A 26,033-nucleotide genomic window follows, 5' to 3' on the forward strand; every position below is an offset into this window, starting at 1 on the left:
CCAGTCTCTTCAGGGTTCTGTTCTCAGCTGTTGAAGTGAGAGTCTCAAGCTCCATGCCCACCACCGAACCCACCTTCCTCACCAGTCTGTCCAGACGTCCAGCGTCTCTCTTCCTAATGCTACCACCCCAGCATGCCACAGCATAGAAGAGCACGCTGGCCATGACAGACTGGTAGAACATCAGCAGAAGTCAGCTGCAGACATTGAAGGACCTCAGCCTTCTGAGGAAGTAGAGCCTGCTTTGGCCCTTCTTGTAGAGTGCATCTGAGTTTGTAGACCAGTCCAGTTTATTGTTGAGGTGCACCCCTAAATACTTGTAGGTGCAGACTGTCTCCACATTCTCTCCCTCAATAGAGAGAGGCACTGAAGGAGGGGCGGATCTCCTGAAGTCAACCACCATTTCCTTGGTTTTGGTGGTGTTCAGGTGCAGCTGATTGGTTCGGCACCATTCCACAAAGTCCTCCACCAGTCCCCTGTACTCCTCTTCCTGACCGTCCTTGATACACCCCACAATTGCAGTGTCGACTGAGAACTTCTGCATGTAGCATGTCACAAAATTGTAGCTGAAGTCAGTCGTGTACAGAGTGAATAGCACCGGGGAGAGCACCGTTCCTTGTGGCACTCCTGTGCTGCTGACCACCATCTCAGATGTAAGGTCTCCCAGTCTTACAAACTGGGGCCGCTCGGTGAGGTAATCTGTGGTCCAGGTTACCAGGCCAGGCTCCACTCCCATCCACACCAGTTAATCTCTCAGCAGCAGTGGTTGGATAGTGTTGAAAGCACTGGAGAAATAAAAAAACATGATTCTCACAGCACAGCCACCCTTGTTCAAGTGAGAGTGTACCCTGTGAAGAAGATACAGGATAGCATCCTCCACTCCCACGTTCTCTTGGTAGGCAAACTGCAGAGGATCCAGTGTGTGACATACCTGGGGTTTGAGAAGGTAATGCAGCAGCACACGTTCGAATGGGGTTAGGGTTAGCATCTCCACGCTTTTGGAGTCAGCCTCAAGAGGCCATTTAAGGAACAGCAACGTTTTTGACAGTAGGAGGATGGGGCTTGAGAAGGGCATGCAGGTGGTTGATGTGACAGAAAAAAATGTGGAAGACGTGCTGCAATGGAGACGGATGATTGGCTGTGGTGACATCTAACACAACCAGCCAATAGAAGAAGAGATGGGCACTAAATTGATTCAATCTTGTGATGGTTGTGAGAATCACTGATGATCTTTGTGCTGGTTGTTGGTGAAACAATGATGAGAGAGATCTAAAAACAATGCTTTGGAAGCTCAAATATAAAAACCAGAGCAACACTTTTGTGCACTTTTGTAATAGATTGGTGAACACTCTAAAACTAAAATTCTTTGTGTAACAGAAGCTCAAAAAAATCAATTATTTGTGTGCTTTGAACTCATCTCATTGACCACAGCCCCCCTCAGTTGGAAAATTGTGGCTCCGCCCCTGAAGCCAGCAGTGACTGAGCACATTTTGACTGAAGTCACATTTAATTTTCTCCCCGATGTGAATCATTTTGAAAACGAGACGCTCGTCCTCCCTCTGATCCCCCTTTTTTGCTTCTTCATTGGCGTTTCTGCAGGAGACTTCCGCTCACTTTTCATGTTTTAAAGTGTTTTGTGTTTAATTAAGAAGCATTTAAGTGTTGCTTCTGGTTCAAGGTTTAAATCATGAGCTAATCAGATCCTTTTCAGCCGCTGCTTCTTCTTAATGAAGCGCCGCAGAGCGTCTGCTGTCTTTTAGATGCTTTTGGTGGTTGGAGAAAGCCGCTCTTTGCAGAATTTGTGCCATTTTTTGAAGAGTGTGTGCCCAACAGAGTGGGCTGTCAATTTGTGTCAGGCGCTGAGGTGTGCATGGCAGCGCGTCTATGGCGGGGAGATGGGGGGAGGGGGCGCTGTGCAGGGATTAACATGATCAAAGACCCCAAAATGCAGAGCCACACAGGAAAAGAGGCGTGCAGGGCCTCACACTGCCTCCCGCCTTCCCGTAATAACTCCCACGGAAAAGATGAACCGTAACTGAAGCGCGGCGTGTCCTCGCCTGAAACACGTTTGATTTACAGTGAATGGAATGACACAAACAAACGCCGGACTCTTACTGCACACAGAGTGCCTATCAATGTGACACAGACGTATGCACGCGGCTAACAAACGGTGCACGTGTAGAGGGAGACAGACATGAAATAAACAAACAAGTCGGGTTTAATAGAATTTCACCTGGAGGCCTGAGGACACGCAGGCAAACAGAGCATATCAGTCGGCATGCTAATACCGCCAAAGGGAAGCCAAAACTAATAGCACAGCCATTAAGAAAATGATCCCCGGGCTGATGTTTTCTATAGACGGCGACTAAAGAGAATTGCCATATTTATCATACTCAGAGAAATACAAAAAGTACGAGAGAGAGAGCGAGAGACCACAGCCATCGCTTTCAGTCGTCCCTGAGAAGGTGATGAACATTGCCCCCAGGAGAGCGTGCAACTTTGTGTTTTCTGTCTGTGACAGTTTGCGTTTATGTGTGTCACCCAACATATGAGTGAGGAGCACAAAAACACATAAATAAGGAATCCACCGCTGTAGAGACTTGACCTCAAAACATGGAAACAACCACACGTTAATGAAGGGAGGGGTCCAACGACTGGATGACTTTGGAACCAGGTCTCTTCAGAGAATCCTTGGGTACCTCTGGAATGACTGTCTGCAGCACTTAATGTCGGACTGAGGACACTGGTTAGTATCGCATTGAAATAATTTGTCTGGTGACAAAAATAGCCTAATCCGTGTGTGTCTGGTGGATATGGGGCTCTTATGGAATGAGTGGATAAGTACCAAATGTAGGTGTGCAGCACTTACGAATGCAAACGGAAGACAGATAACGCACTGATAAAACTGACGTCTACCGGACAACCACTAACAAACTAATGAACAAGTAGAGGACAAAACGGCAAATAATCCTGCAACCACTGGGGAAGTTCTCCGTCTGATGTCCACTCAAAGTTTTGAGCATGCACAAAAGTTTTAGGCTGCATCAAAATGAACAGTTATCACTTAAAAACAAGTCGTCAGAACATGACATCACACTTGTGTAAACTTTGGAATTAATCTGTGCCTCAGCTCACTGAAGCACATGCTGGAAGCTTCTAGTTGAGACATCAATTGTCAGAAACACTTGAGTACTCACGAGTACTTTGTTTTTGGACGTCTCCGTAGCAGTTTGCTGTGAATGCCATATACTTTGAAACCGGTCATGGAAGTGCACAACGTAATCCCGGCTGATCATCGGATGCTCACTAACAGCCTAAATCTAAATTGTCATGATTTCAGTGCGACATGTCCTTTAAGAGACCCTTAAACAGATGAAAGTTAGTTCCACCTGGTCCAGGCGTCTTCCAGCATACTTTCGTTATGCTGCCATGTGCAGCACTGCTTTCTTCTCCTTCTTCCATCTGTCGTCTGAAGCACTTTGTGACATTTGTCTGTGAAAAGTGCAATACAAATACAGTTTACTTATTTATTCACAAGTAGCACATTCATATAGGCTCTAATAGGAAACTGTCAAAAACAAACCTCCACCATTAATCCGTCCAAAGCCTGGAGGCGACTTGGACCATAAATGGTTTGCACACGACAGAGCAAAGTTTCCGGTTAAGCTACATTAAAGCAACATGTCATGGAGTAAAATGTTGAAAAAGCTCCTTTCAGTAGAACAAGACACCAAACGGACATGGATCTGGCTGATGGATCTGGAGGTCTACTGGGCGTGCCGGCATCCGTCCGTTCACCGGATATTGATGCCAAAATGTCAATAATCTTTCACAGGTCAAAAAACTTTAAATGTTTCTAAAGCAATGGCCTTGAATGAGTTCCAAGAAAGAAGCTGATGGTTCTTTGTTGCAACCACGACCTCCACCAGATGATCCCCCGTGGAGTAACAGGGGAGTTAGTCAGTGAAATCACCTGTTGATTGGGGGGTAGGAATGAAATCCTGCACCTTCTCAGACCTTTCTGGAGCTAGTTGGAGACAGCTATCCTTGAGCTTGAGTCTGAAGTTATTATTGAACATTTAAAAAGCAGTTTGTTCAGCGGGCCTCGTCTTTGGTCCTACTTTAGTTTTCACTGACACACTGTGATGTGACGATCGTCACCCATCTATGAGTTCTCGGTGACCTTGATCTTCACCTCAAATGACTGACCTTTGATTGACTTTGCCAGGGCAATTTTAGAAATGTGTAACTCTTTGACTTTGGCCTTTGCCAAAATGACTCCTTTTAGGGATAAACCTTCATTGATATGCAGAGCCGGCCCAAGGCATACGCCAACTCGGCGATCGCTTAGGGCCTCCACGCCACCAGGGGACCCCGAGAGCACCAAGACATTGTGATAAAAAAAGTAAATATATACATGAAATTAAAATAATATTGAATAATTTAAACGAAATTGTATTACACCCGAAACAAAATAAATTCATTTTGACAAAATACCAATACTAGGTTAATTGATGCCTCCTGTTGGCTGCTGCCACCGTTGGGCAAATTTAGATGCACCGCTTGTGTCAGGAGGTCGATGAATAATCGTGAGGAATAAAGTGAGTGTAAGTCATGTCTCAGAAAAGAAATTATCCCTCTGGAGCGGAGAAAAGAAAAAACAAGGTGGAAGACGAGAAAAAACAAGACAAAGGTAGGTTTGCAATATTACAATTTTTGTTGTCATTATTTGCGAAATGCTCCGTTCGAACGAGGTGTCTTAAAGTCAGAGGCGATTGCTCTCAGACTGCAAGTGAAGCTCAGCTTCCCCTAAAATGTCAAAAAATAAGTGATCAAATATATACTATTGTGTGTACATGACATTGACTAAATATGCACTACAACGCGCTCAACTTTTATTCAGAATCAGCTTCTTATCACTGGGAATGATGCGGCTTTCCTCTCACTCAAACCTGCAGCTTCACAGTGCTTTAAACAGTCCACAGACTTCAACAGCGACACAAAGCATGCAGCGATACGAGACGAGTCATTGGATAAATGCTGGGCTTTGTCCCGCCCATCAGACGCTCAGCGTGTCTGGGGGTCTATGGGGCAGTGGGCGGGCCTCGGCTGGCCCGGACGCTCAGCTTCTGCATGATGATTGGATGATCTGTCTGAGGCTGAATCTCTTTTTGATTGACAGTGAAATGAGCGAATCAGCGATCTTTTGGGGTAAACATCCGTGGGAGCATTTTTTAATTTTCATTCTGTTCTGAGTTGAACCGGAGACTTTCCTAATCCTCTTAGTGCAGGGGTGGCCAAGTTCAGGCCTCGAGAGCCACATTCCGGACACTCTTAGTTGTCTCCCTGCTCCAACACACCTGAATCCAATGAAAGGCTCATTAAAAGTCTGCTAACGAGTCCTTCATTGGATTCAGGTGTGTTGGAGCAGGGAGACAACTAAGATCGTCCGGAATGTGGCTCTCGAGGCCTGAACTTGGCCACCCCTGTCTTAGCAGCATTTTCTTTGTTAAAAACGACTAGCGGGCAAATTGAGCTTCTATTTCTGGTGTTTTTTTTGTAGCTGCTTGTGTTTGGAGACTGACTTCTATCACTCTTTCTGTCTTCTATCTCAGTTTCTGTTCCTACCGAGCAGCGGGTGCTGCTGAGCTCCTCCACCGTCACAAAGCGCTCACAGGCGGACACACTTCACACGAGCCTCGCGCCAGTCCCAGCTAGCGAGCTAGCTAGGTAGCAAGCTGCACATAATGGCAGACAATTTGAATGTTGTGGACCAGATTTTGGTGAAGCCATTTGATAGTCTTCCTTACAAAGAAAAACTTAAACAGCAGGGCAGATCAACTCCTCAGATTAATTTGGTGCAAAAGGAAAAGTAGCTCAGCTCTCAAAGGTTTACAGGCCAAAGTTAAAGCAATAGTCCCCTGTGCAATGTTTGTGCATTGCTATGCACACACGTTATGTTGTGGATTTCTATGTTCATTTTGGAGATTATTTAAGTATTGTATTTATTATTTAAGTATTTAATTTTGATTACAACTTTATTTTCTGTAAGATAATGTGAATGTCATTTGATTCTATTTTGTATTTGGTTATTGAACATTTGCACACCATTGCACATCTGAAGAAATTAAACTATTAACGTGTTTCCTATAAATGCAGTCTCCTGCTTGCTGATGTTACTTTCAAATAGTTAAATTAATGAGCCATACTTATACATCACTCTGTATGTAGAAGTTAATTAAAACATATTTATGAGTTTTCTACCCCTTTAAGGTTAAAAACAAGAATGACACCTGTATGATGTGAGATAATTACAAATAATGCTAATGATTGTGGGTACATTACACACATAACAGTGTAGCCTATGGAATAATGAGGCATCTGGTGCTGAGGTGATGGTAGGGGGCCCCCAGATGAAATTCTGCTTAAGGCCCCATAAAGGCTTGGGCCAGCCCTGTTGATATGCCATTTTTGATGGACTTCAGCAACAGAACCTGGGAAAAGAAAGACAACAAGGAGACAGTCAAAAATGACCTTGAACCCAGTGATTGACATTTGGCAAATTTGATCTTGCTGGACAATTCCAGAACCCAACTTCTTATATGTGCCAGTTGGTGCAAATTGGAGTCAAAAAGTTAAATTTGGACTTTGACCCCAATGACTGGCTTTTGTAGGAAGAAGGAAATTTTGACTCTGAACCCCAAATTTGACCTTACCGGGGCAATTTCAGAACCCACCTCCACAATTGTGCTAAATTTGGACACTGGAATGGAAAGTAGAGAAGCTTGAATCTTCGACTCGACTGGGTTGCTTGACGCGAGGACGTTTCGCTTCAAATCGCAGAAGCTTCCTCAGCTAAAATTCTTGCTCTGGTGGTCTGACTTCTGTCTTGACTCTTGTAGAGAAGAATAATTCTTAATATTCTTCTCTGCAGGTCCAACCACCTGGACAACTGAGAGCCTACACAGAAACTGGAATGGAAAATGGAAATTTAGACCTTTGACCCCAATAACCTTGACCACTGCCAAAACAAACCCTTTACAGGCCGTTCTAGGTTTGCGGAAACCAGAGGGAGGAGTCGGGAACGAACAGCCCGACGCTGCTCAGACTGTACGATTTGTCCTCGCACAAATCCAATAAATTTAACTTTTTGCACGTCACATTTTCAACACAAAGGCAAACCACAGCTGGCCTAAAGTGGGCAAAAATAGTAAGTGCAAGATGTAAGTGTTTAAAAAAAAATGTCAGTGGAAGTGAGTGCCAGTAAAATAAAAGGTAGTTTATTCCCACACTTGAAAAGGTTACTAAGTAATTTTAATATGTGACTTACGCCATCACTCCCATTCCTCTCCCTGTGTCTCCACGGGCTCCCCCCCAACCCTTTTCCAGTTCTCCAATTAGGCTTCAGTGGCAGGTTTCCATCAGCTGTCTGGTGGCCGGCGGTGTGGAGGCCTGTCAGGAAATGAACTCATCACAGGGTGACAGCTGCTAATTTCTCTCTTTTCCATGTCACCCCAGCAGTCTGCTGCAGTTAATAACGGACCATCAGGCCCGATTAAGGAGACGCAAGAACACAACACAGTGCACACATGCACAAACATTCCTATTTAGAACATACAGGATTCTGGGTATGACTCCAGCATAACTCAGATCAGACAGGCTGCTGTTTGTTTCACTGGAGGTCACATGATCTGATGCCTGTCCAATATAAAAAGTATCTTCTGATCTTAGAAGTTGTCTGGGAAGCACAAAAGCAACCACATTCATGTCACCTCGTGCATTTTGAAGAATTGTGTGTCTTTCTTGACACGTTACTGTATTAACCACATGCTGGTACAAGGCCAATACACAGGGACTTGTTTGTGTTGTGCAGAATGGGGGCAGTTGATTTCAGGTGTTCATCAGGGATCTGTTCTGGCTCCTGCTCTGTTCAGTGTTTTCATGGACCAGGAGCTGGGTAGGGTTGTGGAGAAACCAGCGGCTTAGGCGCGTTTGTCTGCAAGAAAAGGTTTCCTGACTTTGAATTCATGGACAATCCCGTCATCTTTGCAACTTCAACAGACACCTTGATTGTAGCACTTGAGAAACCTAGTGAGGAGCTGGAGTGTTTGGTTTTGTGGTTGTCCAGGATCAAGAAGATGATCAGGGCTTTCAGTGTCTTGCTGGACTCAGCCATCACAAGTGTATCTGTATACAACTGTAATAAGGTGAAGTCCAGATTGAAAAGATGTTCCCACTGACCAAGGTAGTGGGAACATCTTTTCAGTCTGGACTAGGTAGTGGGAAGGGACAGCGCTGTCAGAGCAAACAGAGCCAAGACGGGTTTTATTGCTGGCGCCACGACTGTAAAGAGTACCTGAGTGAGGACACGTTTTGCTGCCTGTGGGGTTGCTGCCTGTGGGGGAGCGGGTGAACAAACAGCGGTACTCTTGAGGTCAAACACTGTACGGGGCGGCAGAGCCGCGTCTTTCGTTGTGGTGAGCATTATTGGAACAATATTCAGGAAATAACAGCTACCAAAGAGCAATGCGCGTAGAACAGAACAGAAAACGTGTGGGAAGTGGTCTGAATTTGCACTAATGTGCAAAAATATAGTTTTAGGCAAAATGGGGACTTACTTACTTTACTAACTATATAAATAACATTAATGTCGCTGGGTCTACAGCCTTTGAGTTCTGGAGATGCCTGGGTACAGCTGATGGAGTCCTGAGCTCACTGTTCAGAGGTGTCTGGTGATGAATGAAGACCTGTTTAGGGTCCTGGAGCTTCCTGTCTTACCGTATAGTTGTGAGACTTGGACATTAACCAGGTACCTGAAGCAACAACTAGATGTCTTTGGTGCAAGATTTTTTCAGAGGATCCTTGGGTACTGCTGGAATGACTTTGTCACCCAAGTGGTCCAACTTCATGCAACTTTTGTTTTGCACCATCTATTGAATATTCAATCAGAATGTACACAGAGTGTCCAAATCTAATCATGATACCTGAGTAATGGATCAAGTAGGGGATGACCTGTTGGGGTGAAACACAGTGGGGACAATGTGGGGACCTTGTGTGCCCTGTGGCTTCTATGGTAAGCATGAAGGCCCAACAGGAGCCCTGAACAGGAGCCCTGAACAGGAGCTGGTTAATGGGGTTCTGGTGAAACAAGAAGTCCTCAACAGCAGATCAGGCGGAGGACGTGATGGCTTTTAATCCATCGGCTGTGAATGAGGATGAAGACTGCAGCAGGTCCTCAGATCCCAATAGTCTGTGATTTCCCAGCCATCGTACCAGGCTGAGGATCTGTCAAAGACCACGTGTTTGTCAGGGTGCAAAGACACTCCCAAGTTAAACAAACACAGACAGGGGTCTAGGGATGTAGACTTTCTCCACGTCCACCATCCAGTCCAAGAATCGATCAATAGGTAATCTTCCTCACCACCGAGGGGTTTCCACGACAGAGTTCTTCCATTTCTTCTCACATGCGCCTCCATTGGTGTAGTGTTCATGCTACATTCAATAGTAATTAGTAATTCTCACAAGTGGTCTTAGAAACTGTAGTGTGACTACTTTACAAAAGTAACTGTTACATTACTGTGTTTCAGACAAATGTACTGCGATTACTGCATTACTGAGTAACCATGTGGTGCGTTTCTCTGAGTGTGATCTAACACACGTGTACGGCTCAGTGTGGAGGACCTCAGCAGCCGGGAAGGACAAGAACACGCCCACATTTCACCTGCCTGCAGCAGACCGATGGGTACGTTTGTCTGACTGGGCGGCTGCCATCAGGACACCAAGTGGGAACACATCAGAATCCCCCTGGAAGAGGATATGGCCTGTATGTGTGGGGTGAGCTGCGACCCAGACTCAGCATCACAAAATGAATGAACAAATGTTCACTTAAAGATTTGAGTGTTTTTGTCATGGCTGAAACTGAGAACTTCTAATTTGGATGGCAACATATTTTTGTGAAATTTTAAAAGGTTTTCTGCAATTTGGTGCAAAAATATTCCGACTTCATGTGTTTAAAAGTATGAGGCTTTTATTTTATAATTGCTCAAAACCATCTGTAGGACATCAAGGGTTAAAATCTGGACCCAAAACCAAAAGGGTTCTTTTCAGGCCCCGTGTTTATGGAAGTGATCATTAGTTGTGACCCGACGTTAAATGTGGTCGACGTTTAATGAGACTGTTGTTGTTTTTGTCTGTGCATGCTCTCGGTGAAAACATGACCCGTGTTTACTGTCGGACGGCAGAAGCCTGAAAGCGTCTGCGAGGTTATAAAAGCAACACGAGGTTGAGAACAGAAGACAAAGACGAGCTGAAAGGCGGGCAGGTGTTGTGTGAAATTATAGGCTCCCATCTCTTGCCGCGTTCGCGGATTTCGCCGCTCTTTCACATCTCTCTCTGGCGTCACCTCGCTCAGCGTCCATCTGTAATCCTCTCATTTTTCCTACCCACTCCTCTCAGCCCACCTCCTCGCTGTGTGTGTGTGTTTTAAGAGATGATCTTTCGATGCCCTCGCTGTGTACGAGTGCTTTCTCGCTCCACTTTCAGCGGTCGGCCATTGTGTTTGAAGCCGTCATGCCGCTCTCCCACTCACTCCATCAGCGAGCAGGCCTGTGTCGGGCCTAAATGAATATTGATTCTCCCTCCACTGCTGAATACTGCCGGGGGAAAAAAAAGGATGAGTGTGTTGTACACCCTGAACAGAATGGGCCTGATGGGGCGGAGAAGAGAGGATGACGATTAGGATGATGGTGATGATGGCGGCGATAATGATAATAGTGATGATAATGACAGTTAGTGATCAGAAAGCATGATGGGAGCTATCACCACGTGGGTTGTGTGACGGCGGTGTGGCGTGTATGCTTTACGCAATCATTAGCATCCCTGTTTGAACGGTATTAAAAGAAAGACACCAACGCAAACGTGTGGACAGTTGATAAAAATGAGGCTCAGTTTTTGTTAGAAATCAAAATGCATTTATTTTATGAGATTTTCGAGACTTTTTGCTCAGAATCACCACAGCAGATCTGGCAGATGTTCTTGTCAGGTGTCCTTCCTGACACAACATGAAGAACGGGCAGATGTGGTCTTGAACCAGAAACCTTCTGTGTTTTTAGCACTGACCACTTATCCACCAGGCAGCATGAGATTTTTGCCCCAAAAATTGAGCAATTCAATATCCACAGTTTGTTATATTTTAAATAGAAGAAGTATAAGATTTTTTTCCCTTAAATTTTTCAAAACTTTTATTTGCAACAATTTACACATTATGATAAAAGAAGTGCCATAAAATAAATCACTGTCAAAAGATCTGTAAAATAAAAGCTCTCACACCTGGCCAGGTTTGGCAGTGAGGTTGGTCATGTTTCCCACAGTAGGTGGGGGGGCGCCATTTTCAAAATTTCCAGCTCGACTCAGGCAGGCACGGTACAACCTGTATAACATGATACCTTATCCTGAGTTTACCCAGAGTTACAGAGGTTCTCTCCGAGATACGCCAAGCTCGCCCAGAGTTAATCTGAGTTCTCTCCAAGATACGGCGAGTTTGCCTAGAGTTACTCAAGAGTTCTCTCCGAGATATGGCGAGTTCGCCCCAAGTTACACCGAGTTCGCCCAGAGTTACTCCAAATTCTCTCCGAGATACGCCGAGTTTGCCCAGAGTTATTCAGAGTTCTCTCTGAGATACGCAGAGTTCGCCCAGAGTTACTCAGAGTTCTCTCCAAGATACGCAGAGTTCGCCCAGAGTTACTCAGAGTTCTCTTCCGAGATACGCCGAGTTCGCCTAGAGTTACTCAGAGTTCTCTTCCGAGATACGCCGAGTTCGCCCAGAGTTACTCAGGGTTCTCTCCGAGATACACAGAGTTCGCCCAGAGTTACTCAGAGTTCTCTCAGAGATACGCCGAGTTCGCCCAGAGTTACTCAGAGTTCTCTCTGAGATACGCAGAGTTCACCCAGAGTTATTCAGAGTTCTCTCTGAGATACGCAGAGTTCGCCCAGAGTTACTCAGAGTTCTCTCCAAGATACGCGAGTTCGCCCAGAGTTACTCCGAATTCTCTCCGAGATACGCCGAGTTCGCCCAGAGTTACTCACAGTTCTCTCAGAGAAACGCCGAGTTCGCCTAGAGTTACTCAGAGTTCTCTTCCGAGATACGCCGAGTTCACCCAGAGTTACTCAGGGTTCTCTCCGAGATACACAGAGTTCGCCCAGAGTTACTCAGAGTTCTCTCAGAGATACGCCGAGTTCGCCCAGAGTTACTCAGAGTTCTCTCTGAGATACGCAGAGTTCACCCAGAGTTATTCAGAGTTCTCTCTGAGATACGCAGAGTTCACCCAGAGTTATTCAGAATTCTCTCCGAGATACACCGAGTTCGCCCAGAGTTACTCAGAGTTCTCTCCAAGATACGGTGAGTTCGCCCAGAGTTACTCCGAATTCTCTCCGAGATACGCCGAGTTCGCCCAGAGTTACTCACAGTTCTCTCAGAGAAACGCAGAGTTCGGTCAGAGTTACTCAGAGTTCTCTCCGAGATACGCCGAGTTCGCCCAGAGTTACACAGAGGTTCTCTCCGAGACACGCCAAGCTTGCCCAGAGTTAATCTGAGTTCTCTCCAAGATACGGTGAGTTTGCCTAGAGTTACTCAAGAGTTCTCTCCGAGATATGCCGAGTTCGCCCCAAGTTACACCGAGTTCGCCCAGAGTTACTCCAAATTCTCTCAGAGATACGCCGAGTTCACCCAGAGTTACTCAGAGTTCTTTCCGAGATACGCCGAGTTTGCCCAGAGTTATTCAGAGTTCTCTCCGAGATACGAAGAGTTCGCCCAGAGTTACTCAGAGTTCTCTCCAAGATACACCGAGTTCGCCCAGAGTTACTCAGAGTTCTCTCCAAGATACGGCGAGTTCGCCCAGAGTTACTCCGAATTCTCTACGAGATACGCCGAGTTTGCCCAGAGTTACTCACAGTTCTCTCCGAGATACGCCGAGTTCGCCCAGAGTTACTCAGGGTTCTCTCTGAGATATGCCGAGTTCGCCCAGAGTTAGTGTTCTCTCAGAGATACGCCGAGTTTGTTTGAAACCGGGACAGAAGCAAACAGGCGCCACCTCCTTACACACACAATTAAAAAAAAATAATGAGTAAACATCCAGCATATTTAAAGACTTAACAGTTTCTTTGTGCTTGTTTTTCAAGAGTAAATACCTCCAAACGTAATAGGTGGGCCATAGTTCACTAATTTGCTTAAATTCCATTGACTGTGGCGGAGTTTGTGCAAAACGAAGCACAAGTTGCAAACCTGCACGTGGTTCATTTAACACATGACATTAACATGGATAAAATCCTGATGTACATCCTGGAGTCTGTGCCACGTTGCCGCCCGCTGTTCTTACTTAATCACCTGCAAAACTATCTCACCCCAACGCGCAAAAAATTGGATTGCCCATGTAACTCAGCACGACTTCAACTGCAACTACAATCTTAATAACAGCCCTCATCCTGAAGTTTAACATGATGTTAAGTTTGTCACCAAATAACATCTGCAGCTCTTCAGGAAGCAGCAACATCTGAGATTTTATTAAAAGTTGATGGAGAAGAACAGCCATCGGAAATTATGGAAAAAAGTTGATTTGCTGTATTTTTACGTTATTCAGCTGTTAAACTTTTAAACTGTTTGATTTTATTTTATCTTTTGTAACAGGAAAAATGCAATTAAATTTTAAAGTAATATTAACAAAACAAACAAGTATCAGCAGATATATAACCTGCGAGTAATCCGCTGAGCAAGTAACCACGCAAGGCTGCAGCCGCGCACCATGCTAGCCCTTGGCGCAAAGCAAAAGATATTTAAGGCTCATGTAATCAGTTAATGTTAGCTTTTAGTCAAAACAGAAACAAAACCGCTCAACACGAAGTGTTGCAGATAAACAAAAGAAGACAAAAATAACTTCTTTTTTTTTTACTGTAAAACCTGCCAGAAAGCGACAGATTTCCATCGTCTGGTTAAGTTCTTTCTCCTTCACTCCTCCAGGACAACATTGTGAGAGGCTCCGTCCAGGTAAACCACCATCTGTTCTTCATCCGACTGCTCCGCCTGCTGCAGCTCAGCCCCGCCCTCTCCGTAGACTCCTCCCTCCACCTGTAAGGTGCAGTTGTCCAGCTCGGTCACAATGTAGTGGGTGCCCTCCTCGTTGACAATGACCTGGGTGAGACCTTCCTTCATCATTTGGGAGGCGGCGAGCTGCAGAACCTCCTGCATCCCCTCCGCTCCGGCGTCCTGGATGACCTCCATCTCCTCCTCCTCCTGCTGCTGTTTTTTCACCTCTTGCTGTACCGCTGCCGGCACAGCCACCTCGGAGGTCACGACCTCGTGATGGACGGCCGCTTCTCCTTGTAGCTGCTCCTGCTGTCCCATTTCGCTGACGGCGCTGAGCAGAGCATCCAGAGCGGTGGACGACTCGGAAACAACGTGACTCTGTCTGGCTGCTCCTGCCGCGGCGCCCTGCAGCTCCTCCTTGGTCTGCCCGGACTCCAGCACCACGTACTGGGTGCTGCCGCCAGCCAGGTGGGCTCCTGCAGACGCCACCTCCCTGCCCGAAGCGATGACCTGACCGTCTTCTGTGATGTGCAGCACCTCGGCCACCTGCCCGGCCATGGCCAGGGTCTGCAGGGTGGCAGCCGCAGATGCCTCCAGGCTCTGATCAATGGCCACGCCCCCTTCACTGTAACCCTGGATGATGATGACTTGTTGGATATGTTCATCCTCGTGGAACACCTCCGACGGGCCCTTCCGGTGCACAGGTGAAACCACAGTCTCCACCTCCACAAACGCTGCCCCCTGGCCCTTCAGCCGACAGTCAAAAGACTTGGACACGATGCCTGTTGGACACAAACACACAATTCAAAGAGGACACTTGTATCTGGGACACGTAAACATGACACCGCAATAAGCTTCGATTTCTGCAGCGCCGAAACCTGAGCGTAACGGTGAGGACCTTCACGCGGTACTTCTGCTGCCAGATAAGACGGAGTAAAACACAGAGACAAAGAAAGTGACGCAAGACAGAACAGACGGAAAGACGATCTACAAAAGTAATAAAACAATTACTGCACAGAACGCACGCTGCAGTGTGTGCCGCGCTGCATCCTTCAGCACGAGGACAGAAGCTCAGCAGACACAGACGGGCGAAAGGAGAGAAAGTGTGGGGACACGAAGCTGGTGGAGGAGTGTTGTGAGATACAGCGGGAGCTAATTGAGCCACACGGTGGCCTCTCCGATCACAGGTTGCCATGGCGTTTCCTAGGTGACAGGAACAGTGTTAGAAATGCCATTGTTTAAACAGCGCCTGGCTCACACACTTGTAGGATAATCTATGCAGGAAAGAGGAGTTTGAGACTGCGAGGTGAGAACTTACAGCACGTGAGAGTGGAACACACACACAAAAACACAAAAAACCAAACATGGTGCTGGTGTCAAAACAGATGAACTCAAAACTTCTGCTTTACTTTACTTTTCAGGGTGCACCAAAAGAACATCTGTGCTTTTTAACAATTCCTTTGTGAAAATCTGACATTCTGGGGGGTCAACCCTCAAAGCAGAGTGATGACATCACACAGATCACACAGGAACAAAGTCATCGATCATCAACGTATTTATTTTTGTTTTATCTCCTGCGCTCATGTTTTGACGGTGTGAAGTCATAGCTGCGCTCCAAAACGCACTCTGAGCCACATGTGCTGGCGAACAGAAACACGCTCACTGTAACGTTCTGATTGGACACGTAGGCAGCAACAGTCGCTAAATGGACTACGGGCGCATTTTACATATTTGTGCATGAAACACTGGAGGAGTGTGAGTTCTAAGGGTTACGATCAAAACGATCTCACAGCGACGAAGCACATGTCCCGTTATTAATGAAGTCAAAGTTGTATTAAGCCACACCGAAGTATAACGTGCACCTTCCTCCCCTACTACTATTTTCTGGAGTATAAGTCAAAAAAATATCTCTGTGAAAAAATACCTCTTGAAAAGTGAACAAAAACATTTCCTCAGTAATCGTGGTTTAACTAGACCTAGCTGCTAAAAGTGCTAACGCTGTTATCATACAAAACTAACTAACACTATACTTTCACTCGACAGAAATACTAGAGGACAGACTTCTTAGATCATCCGTTGGGACAAATAACCGCTAAGCAAGCACATTATTAGATATCTGTCCTAAAATGCTCATAAAGGTCAAACACGGCCCTCCACAACAACTAGCAGCCACACCTAGCGGCCTCTGTGCTACCTGAGCTTGGCTAAAGAGCACACAGTAGCTGTCACTCAAAGTGGCCATGCCCCTTATTATGCACAACCTTATAGTTTAAAAGGTAAAAATAATGAGTTATTAAAAAGAAACTTCTCCCCTGATACTGCTGTCATGGAAGGGGACCATTTTTGTCCCAGGCTGTAAATATGTTATTTCTGTTATAAAGTTGGACATTTTAACATAGACTTCTATGTGAACTTGCTCACTTTTGGAGCCTCAAGCATCCATTCAAGGAAATGCAGCTTTCTTTTTACCTTCTTCCGGGTGGGCCTCATTTTTGACGACTGGAGATTGGGCCTTGGGTCTTCCACAGAATAAATCACACGAACAAAAGTCTAAGTCTTCAGGGTCCTGGTGCTTCCTGTCTTTCTGCAGTTCTGAGACCTGGATCCTTAACAGTGATCAAAGACAACGTCTTGATGTTTCTGGTACTTTGTCTCTCTGGAGGGTCTTTGGGTACTACGAGAAAGTGTCAAAGTGTCAAACAAACGGCTACTTAAGGAGGCTCAGATGAGATGTCTTACTCATAAGGGAATGTCAGTTATGACATTTTGGCCATGTGACCTGACTTTCCAGTGAATGATCTGGGACATGGGTGTGTCAGAACCTGATAAAAGCCAAAGGGACATCCACACCACCTGGTGGCCGCAGATAAATGTCTGCTGGTTTGGGTGGTTTCCATCCAGGACTCAAGCTGCTTTCCAGGATATTCTGACAGACAGTACCAGCAGCTCAGGCTCCCAGATGTGACCTAACAAGGTCCTAGTTCTTAGTTCTTTTCTGTAACTAAAACATTAGTCAAAAACTTCACGTTTCGTTGGTTGTCGTAGCGACATGAAAGCTTCAAATGTGACCGTTTGCTGCCTGTTGAAACTTCTGACATCCTGTTTCGTTTTACAAGTTCTGTAATTGTTACTTTCAGGTTTTTTGTGTCCGGACGTTTTGATACAGTACGTCTGCGACTCACCGACACTCCACAAACCGGCTCATCTCAAACAACCATTCAGAGCCGTACCACCGCCAACCAGCAGCAAAAATCACTTCAGACGCTCCGGCTCAGATCTGGAGTGACAGCCGCTCAGCATCTGGCGGGTCGGCACCGTTGAAGGCGGCTGGGGGGGGTTTGGCATTTTGAGTGGCAGAGGTTACCTATTTAGACGGCTCTGCAGGGTCGATGCTAACTGCCTACGCCAAAACGCTGAGAGGTCAGCTGCAGAGGACAATAACTTAATGGCTGTGCAGTTTCTGCCGCATTACCATAAAACCACTTTAAGTGTGTGTTTGTGAGACAGAGGGCACGTTTGAGTGCGAACCCCCGACGGCGTGCACGCTCACATGCCAAATTTGTATTTATACTCACATGTACGGATGTGAAGGTCTGACGACTTGGCGTGTACCTGTGTCAATATGTGGGCGGAGTGGCGAGAGCCGGCTTTAGCGCCTTTTCTTTGTGTGTATGTGTGTGTTTGATAAAGTGGAGCGTTATGGGGGTGTACGCCTGCGCCGTGCCAGTGTGTGTCACATTAGCCGCGGGGTGCTGTCGGCGGGGCCCAGCAGCGGCCTGCTGAGGTTTATGGAGTGTCACTCAGTCGCCGCAGCTGTGAATCAAGTTAATGTTGCAGATCCCATCTCTTCAGTTGTCCTGCGCTGCCGGTGGAAGAACAACATTTGAACAGCGTGGTTTTGCCCCGGCGAGAGGCTGATGCCTGTTTAATATGTGTTTTGAGTGTTCTGACTGACTGATTCCTTTAACAGGAGGTGTGTGTGTGTGTGTGTGTGTGTGTGTGTGTGTGTGTGTGTGTGTGTTATCGGCTGCAATCTAAAACAAGATGGAGGCTCCATGAGAGGAATAAAACAACAGGAGAGACGGCGCTCCGACAGCCGTTGATGTCAGATTGAATTCCAGATCTTGACGAAGCTCTCGATGCATAATTGAACCGCTGAGTAACACGCTGACGCCGAGGTGATGCCGTGAGTGGGTGAATGGAACTTTACTTTACATCTCAAACTCTTTTTTTCTGATCGGATACAGTCAGTCACAGGTGCATGCTGGGAATGTACTCAGGTTTGTTATGTAACTTCATTAGAATTTTGTGCAGATTTGTAAAACCAAGTTTTTTTGGAACATGCATGCAACAGCCAATCAGGGAATGGATGATTCCATTTTCAAAATGGCGGCTTAAAATGGGAGTTTTTCCCCGTATGGTAACATAGTTGAACTAGGACCTTTGTCCCAGTGGCTAAATACACATTTTCACACCCTCCTCCCAAAATCCAATGGTTTTAATTATAAAAATGTAGATGTGGAGACCACCTACAAATGTGAGTGACTTTGCCCACATCGACACTTCAAATGGTGATGCAAGCACAAAGTTTAGCACAAATACTCCTTCGACATTACTCTTTTGAAAAAGCAAAGTGTCCACTTGAGTTTGAAATAGGCGGCAGGGGTCAAAATTTAAAAATGATCCAATCATACTGAATGGTATTCCACATTATTTGTCTGATCATAAAGATTCCAATAAGGTATAGTTGGGACCATCTACGACTGAATTCAATGGAGTTATGGGTTAAAAAAATAGCAAAAACAGTGGGAAAGGTCAATTTCAGTTTGTATAGGGGTCAAAAGCTAAAGTTGCTCTAATTTTGGTTTAAAAAAAATGGTGCTTGCATCTCCATCTGAATTTTTTTTTCTTTTCATTTAGCTGCTGCACTATATTCCTCTGCCCATTTATACAAATCCAAGATGGCTGCCATGGTGGCTACTAGGAAATGAGCATCATCCAATTTCTGATTCGTTATTTTATGCACGTTATAAAAATGTGTAGTTTTACTAATCTCTACAAAATTCCTACAAAACCTCATGCCTGAATATAGTGAACCAGACTAATTTCAACCAAAGTGGAACAGGATCCATTCTGGTTGGCAAACCTCATTTGGAACCATTTAGAACATTTCAAACAAAAATGAATTTGTTTCTAAAACAAAATATTGCTCAGGGAGTAGACCTGTTTGCTTCTTGATAATGGTACCTGTAAAAGGGTACCAACCTAACAACCTGCAGTGGACCGCAGCTGGAGGAGGCCAAGGGGACGCCCACGTCTCACCTGGCTGAGGCAGACAGATGGGTACTTTCAAGAGGTGGTGATGGATTGATCATCTGCCCACACTGCTGCTATTAGAGACCTAAGGCTGTGGATGCAGCGATGTGAAGCACCAGCCCGTGTTCCAGACCTGACCTGACCTGGACTCGAGCAATGGAGACGAATGTCTTGTCTGAGGACACAAGCAGGTAGTTTCAGTGGGAGCTGAACCCAGATCTTTTTGATAGCAGTTTAAATAATTTACCTTTGACCTACGCGGTCACAGATAAAGATAGAAGAAAAAGAAGGGATTGCAGTGAACAGAGAACTGGAAACCAGAGATGTTTCTAACTTTATTAAATCAGATGTGGTTGAACACGTGGTGACTAAATGACTCTGGGATTTGGGATGTTTTGTGCATCCATTCTTTTTGTCGTTTGAGTAACTAAAGGGCTGTTTGTGTCTGTACCGGATACCTTTACGGGACAATAAATTATACTTCACTGTCAGCACAGTGTGTTTTACCCGTCATCAGGAAGTAGAAAATAGAAAACCATTTGCTTGAGTCTTTTTTTTTTTTTTTTGCAGTGCTCGAGGATCTGCTTTGAGATGATCTACTCCCGTCTCAGGTACAAAACTTTCAAAATTCTCGTTATCAGAGTAACATCAATGAGACTGAGATAGTAATAACACAATAAAGTCTGATAACGCTTCCAGCACGACGTATTTTAAAGATGCGATCTCTACGGAACCACCCTCGGTCTTGTTGGGGAACCAGCTGACAGACCCTCAGGTGAACCCGGGACGTGAGTTTTATGTGACAGTCTGTGCAGAAGCGCCGGGTCAGTGTGGAAACCTTCCTGCTCAGGGTACGATACAGATGCAATTATTGATTAGCAGATCAATGAGCTGGCTGGTGGCAGGGGCCCGGGGGCTCTAAGTGGCATTACTTCAGCTTGGAGCGGGTGTCAGGGGAGCGGTCAGACAGCACTTACCAGCAGTTAGAGAAATTAACCTTAACATGGAGACACCGGCGCACACACAATCAATTACATGCAGGTCGGCTCGCGGCGGAGGTAGGCTTACTCACACATGTACATGTAATCACGCCAGCACACACAAACCTACACATTTATTTTACTGTCCCTGTGAGGACCACTGCCCTGGATCAAAGTATTCTTAAAACAAAAAAACAATCGCTATAACCTAAATTCAAATAAAACTATATTTGTTAGTAGTTCTGTTTCTTTTCTTTTAACAATTAATTGTCAATAAATTGTCCCCAAAATAGAAGGAAGCATCTTCAAAGTTTTTGTTTTGACTGGTCAGGTTTTTTTTACTTCTCCAGTTTTGATTGAGTTACACTGTTAACTCCAGATCTACATGGAGAATGGGACACAGGAGGTCTCAAACCACAGACCTTCTATTTAGAAGTCAGATGTACTAACTAACCATTTTAAAAACCACTAAAAATCAGATTACTGCAAATTTAGTCCATATAATCCAATTAAAACCAATTTACCGCTGGTTTAAAGGCATTGTCAGTCGTTCAAACAATGACTTGGCTTGGATCCCATATAAAGTCAAATCTGGGAGAATGTGCTGGTGCCACACACATGACACCATAGAACAGCCTTGGGTCCTGGATGGCAACCACCCAGGTAGACAACCAGGCCATCCCCACCTCTCTAAAACAACCATCTATATTCCACAGCCAGGTGACGCGTGGGCATCTCCTTGGCATTCTCCAGCTCTTGGGCTCCTCAACACTCAGGCACCAATGAGTTGGATCATGGCCAGAGAAACACACCACATGGACAAAATATTATAGCTGATGCTTCCTCGCAAGAAACCCATTTTAAAGCACTTTAAACCAATCTAAGAGGTTTAAATGACTGAAAACCACAGTAATTCTCATTTTGCCATATTAAAAGATGTTAAAACATTTTAGTGTGAGTTGGGGACTGACATTTATAACAGTTTGAACACAACTAAACCCATCTGAAATAGCTTAAAACTATTTCAATCAATCTACCTTCAGTTTAGTATAGATTTAGACTAACAGGGAAATGCATTTTGTTTGAACCCCTGCGTGATGTCACAGGATTTGACCACCTGCCTGCACAAATACAGCATCACTTTCAACGGAAAGTTGGCGTACTGTTTTTTCGGTTCCCAGTGGAGAAAGGAAGACGAGGCAAATGAGAGTGGCCGTGTTGGTAAGTGTTACACACCTTGACAGAGTAGCTCCGTTCTCTTGCCCGCACAACCGCCTCAACATGTTTGAGCTCCGGGTCATAAACAAACTGCAACACATGTCCACTTTCTGCCACATCATCACTTTTTCTTTGCATTTTCACTTTGTCTGCCATGTAATTTGTCCAAAAACTCAGAGAAAGTGTCAGTTTCTGATGGGGACATACGAGGGCTGTCCCCAGAAGGAGGGTTATGCGCTTTCATTTAAGCTCTTTAGTGCCAGCCCTCAAACAAGGCTACGGTTCCTTACTAAAAATAAAAACAACGCTCATTTTGTCAACTTAAAACAGTTTAAAACAATGTATTTTTTTTGGCGTGGGACTGTTTAAAGAGGTAAGTTTGATATAGGCCCCAACATGCACTGATCCGTGTCACAGACCGAATGGTCCCCCCTAAAAATCAGTCCACCCTGCCTTTACTGCGCATGCATCATTAGCCACAGTTCACGGATTATCACCTCGTTTCTGCTTCAAACTGCTTCCAGTCATCATCTGTCTCAGTGACAGATATCTGAAGCTTTTGTACAACAATCATTTCCACATAAATTCAGCCTTATTTCATAATAAAAGACGGAGGAATCGACAAGGAACCACGAAAACACTGAGTCGACGGGCAGCCGTGTATGATTCCACCACGATGGTTTGTGCATGTGGGAACACAGTGCAAGCAGTTGTGCGATGTGGTTACACAGGTATACGAAGCATTAGAGGCAGCTCCGATTTTACACGTTCCTGCTTCATGCGCAATTCGACCAAATTCGCATGTGTGAAAGGGCCCTAAGAAACATCAATCACTGGGATCAAAGAGCAAAATTTAAGTTTTCCTCTCTGCCACGTGTTTCACACACACACGCACACGCACACACACGACAGTCAGGTCTTGTCATACCCAGGGAAGACCCAAGTTATCAAAGGTCAATCATTCGGATTAAAGGTCAAAACTCCAGTTCTCCACAGGCAGATATATGAAGGTGAATCATTGGGATCAAAGGTCATGTCTGTCTATTGTCTGTCTGCCTGCCTGTTGTGTCGCTGCTCCCAGGTTCGTTTGTAGATTTCTAACAGTGAAGGGTGACCTCAAAAAATACACTTAAAGAATTAATTCGAACAAAGATCAAGGTCAAGAAATTAGAGTTTTCCCTAATTCGAAGTGTACTCAGTACACACGTAGGCAGATTTCTGAATTGTCCAGGCAAGGTCAGTAGGAGGTCCAATTTCTGGGCAAAAATTAAGGTCACTGGAGTCAAAGATTATTTTCCTGGAGCCTTCTAGTCTTCAAGCCTACGAGCATTATTACCACATAAATAAAATAAAATCTATAATCTTAAAATCTAAATGATAAAAGACGATAAATTTGTTTTTGTGATGTCAGGTTTCACTTGAGTAGATCATTTATTATTTCTCATGGAAACCTAAATTGGTTTTCAGACCTTTTTTCTTCTGGTCTTTATCATTTTACCTGATATTGGTGAATACTGAAACATCTTATGATAAGTTTTCAGCCAGATACACGATATTCCCCCTCCCCCGTGAGGCCTCAGGCGGCGCCGCATGTGCTTCCTATGTGTGCACGTGTGTGGGTGGGGCATGCACGCCTGCGTGTTGTGCACAATCTCGCAGGTCAGTGGAGGTCTGGTTTCTGATGGCTCTACTTTGTCTGGTCGAGACGGCCGCTGCTGTCACCTTTACAAACTCCATGAATCAACGCCAGGGACGACGGGCCGGCCGGCGAAAAAACAACCAATTATACAGCAGCCAGATTGACACCAGGTGGACGGGGCAACCGGAGAGAGATGGAGACGCACTGAACGCAGCCCAAGGACGAGTGCACAGAAGAGAATGAGGGCAGGAGCTGACAGAAGGCCGTATGTGCTCTTACACTGACACAGTGGCTTTGAAGGCCAACATCAATCAGTGTCTTCATGGAGGAACCACCCACAAACTTTTTTTTAGAGACAGTAGGCAATATTTTTAACATAATCTGCACAACACACTCATTTCTTTTGGCTTCTCCCTTTCATTGCTCAGGTCACCACAGCACATGTGGTACAGAGCCACATGTTGAGTTGCCACAAGTTTGGCAATTCCAGCTGTGCAAGGAGAGTTGGGGACCGGGGGCATCTTAGTGGGGACCTTGAAGTGTGACTGACACACACATGATCTGACAGGCTGAATTTCAACATCCCAGTTTTTAAGGCCGATTTCCTTGGACCAGGAAATAAAATTTTCCAATGTCTTTACAGGAAAAGGACTCTAAAGGTTACAAAAACACACACATAGAATTTGCCACAGAACAAAGAGGTCAACATCCTGCTCTCAGCTCTTTTTCTGCTGACAGAGGACGACCCAATGCGAGTATAATCTAGTCTACACTAACATTACCCCCTTATGGCCCTCAGCCCTATGGCCCCTGAGAGAGAGAGAGAGATGAAAGGTGAGGTGAAAGGATTAAAAAATACATCACTGAATCACACCTTCAGTTTTTTTCACCTCTATTGGCCATCAAGAGTACTTACAGGAGTATAACTGGCAAAAATGTTTGCAATTATATCTCTGAAATTAGCTATCAATAAAACACAGTATCATCTCAAAGACATTTTAAACATGTGATTTTTGCATGGATGTTCATGTTCAACATCACTGATGTTCATATCAGAAATATCACAAATGCAATTGAAAACAAACAATGTACCGTAGGGTTTTTTCTTGACTTATAATTAACACTGGATACCATAGATCATGCCTTATTATTGGATAAGTTTTGGAAGTATGGCATTAAGGCATCAGAGGATTAGCTCATGACTGGATAGCCAGTTATTTGTACAATAGGTATCAATGTGTTCACACTGATGAGATAAATTCTGAATTTTTGAGGTGCACCTTATGAGGTGCCCCAGAGCTCAGTCCTTGGGCCTTTCTTGTTTCTTTTATATATTAATGACATATGTTTAGTTTTTAAGTTTGTGAGCTGCATTTTATTTGCTGATGACACAACTGTGTTTTGTAGTGGGGATCATTTGGGACAGGTTCTGGACACAATGGAGAAGGAACTACAGAAGTTTAAAGAATGGTTGATTCAAACAAACTGTCACTTCACTTTGGTAAAACAAAGTGTATCATATTTGGAAATAAGCCCAGAAACTCATGTAGAAATTTACGAGTACACAATGCTGAAATTGAACTTGTAAATGAAACTAAATTTCTTTACTGACAATAATCTTAGCTGGAAAACACAAATAAATTATGTTAATTCTAAAATGTGAAAGATCATTGCCATTCTGTATAAAGCACAAGACTGCCTCCCCAACACTCATAAGTTATATCATTCATTACTTGTTCCATATCTGACCTATTGTATTGATGTTTGGGGAACCATCTACAAAACTAATACAAATCCTATATTTTTACTTCAAAAGAAAGCTATAAGAATTATTAATAAGAAACCTTATTGTGAGCCAACACATCCATTGTTTGTCCATTTGCTTATTTAAAAATTTTGGGATTTGATTGATTCTATCAAAATACAAATTATGTTTAAAGTACAAAATAAATTTTTACCACAGCATGTGCAGGACCTGTTTAAAATGAGGGACTCCAGGTATAATTTGCGAGAACATTATTATTTCAGAAATCAAAGATTCGAACTACTATGAAAAGTCGTGTTTCTGTTAAAGGTGTAAATATTTGGAATAATTTCCCAGATAACATACACTCAACAAAAATATAAACGCAACACTTTTGGTTTTGCTCCCATTTTGTATGAGATGAACTCAAAGATCTAAATCTTTTTCCACATACACAATATCACCATTTCTCTCAAATATTGTTCACAAACCAGTCTGAATCTGTGATAGTGAGCACTTCTCCTTTGCTGAGATAATCCATCCCACCTCACAGGTGTGCCATATCAAGATGCTGATTAGACACCATGATTAGTGCACAGGTGTGCCTTAGACTGCCCACAATAAAAGGCCACTCTGAAAGGTGCAGTTTTATCACACAGCACAATGCCACAGATGTCGCAAGATTTGAGGGAGCGTGCAATTGGCATGCTGACAGCAGGAATGTCAACCAGAGCTGTTGCTCGTGTATTGAATGTTCATGTCTCTACCATAAGCCGTCTCCAAAGTCGTTTCAGAGAATTTGGCAGTACATCCAATCAGCCTCACAACCGCAGACCACGTGTAACCACACCAGCCCAGGACCTCCACATCCAGCATGTTCACCTCCAAGATCGTCTGAGACCAGCCACTCGGACAGCTGCTGAAACAATCGGTTTGCATAACCAAAGAATTTCTGCACAAACTGTCAGAAACCATCTCAGGGAAGCTCATCTGCATGCTCGTCGTCCTCATCGGGGTCTCGACCTGACTCCAGTTCGTCGTCGTAACCGACTTGAGTGGGCA

The 26,033-nt window shown here is 44.7% G+C and overlaps 1 protein-coding gene across 2 annotated transcripts in view; it reads right to left on the minus strand.

Annotated features, from left to right (window-relative positions):
* Nucleotides 1–13,665: 13,665 nt before the first annotated feature.
* znf407 (zinc finger protein 407) overlaps nt 13,666–26,033 on the minus strand; it is a 403,712-nt gene continuing 391,344 nt past the window's right edge. For both annotated transcript variants that reach the window (XM_034175400.1, XM_034175398.1), the window contains one exon: nt 13,666–14,856. In XM_034175400.1, coding sequence (XP_034031291.1) covers nt 13,997–14,856 — 860 coding nt within the window. In that variant the 3' untranslated portion in view covers nt 13,666–13,996. The remainder of the gene's footprint in view (nt 14,857–26,033) is intronic.

The sequence above is a fragment of the Thalassophryne amazonica genome, chromosome 7 (genome assembly GCF_902500255.1).
Source record: "Thalassophryne amazonica chromosome 7, fThaAma1.1, whole genome shotgun sequence".
NCBI lineage: Eukaryota > Metazoa > Chordata > Actinopteri > Batrachoidiformes > Batrachoididae > Thalassophryne > Thalassophryne amazonica.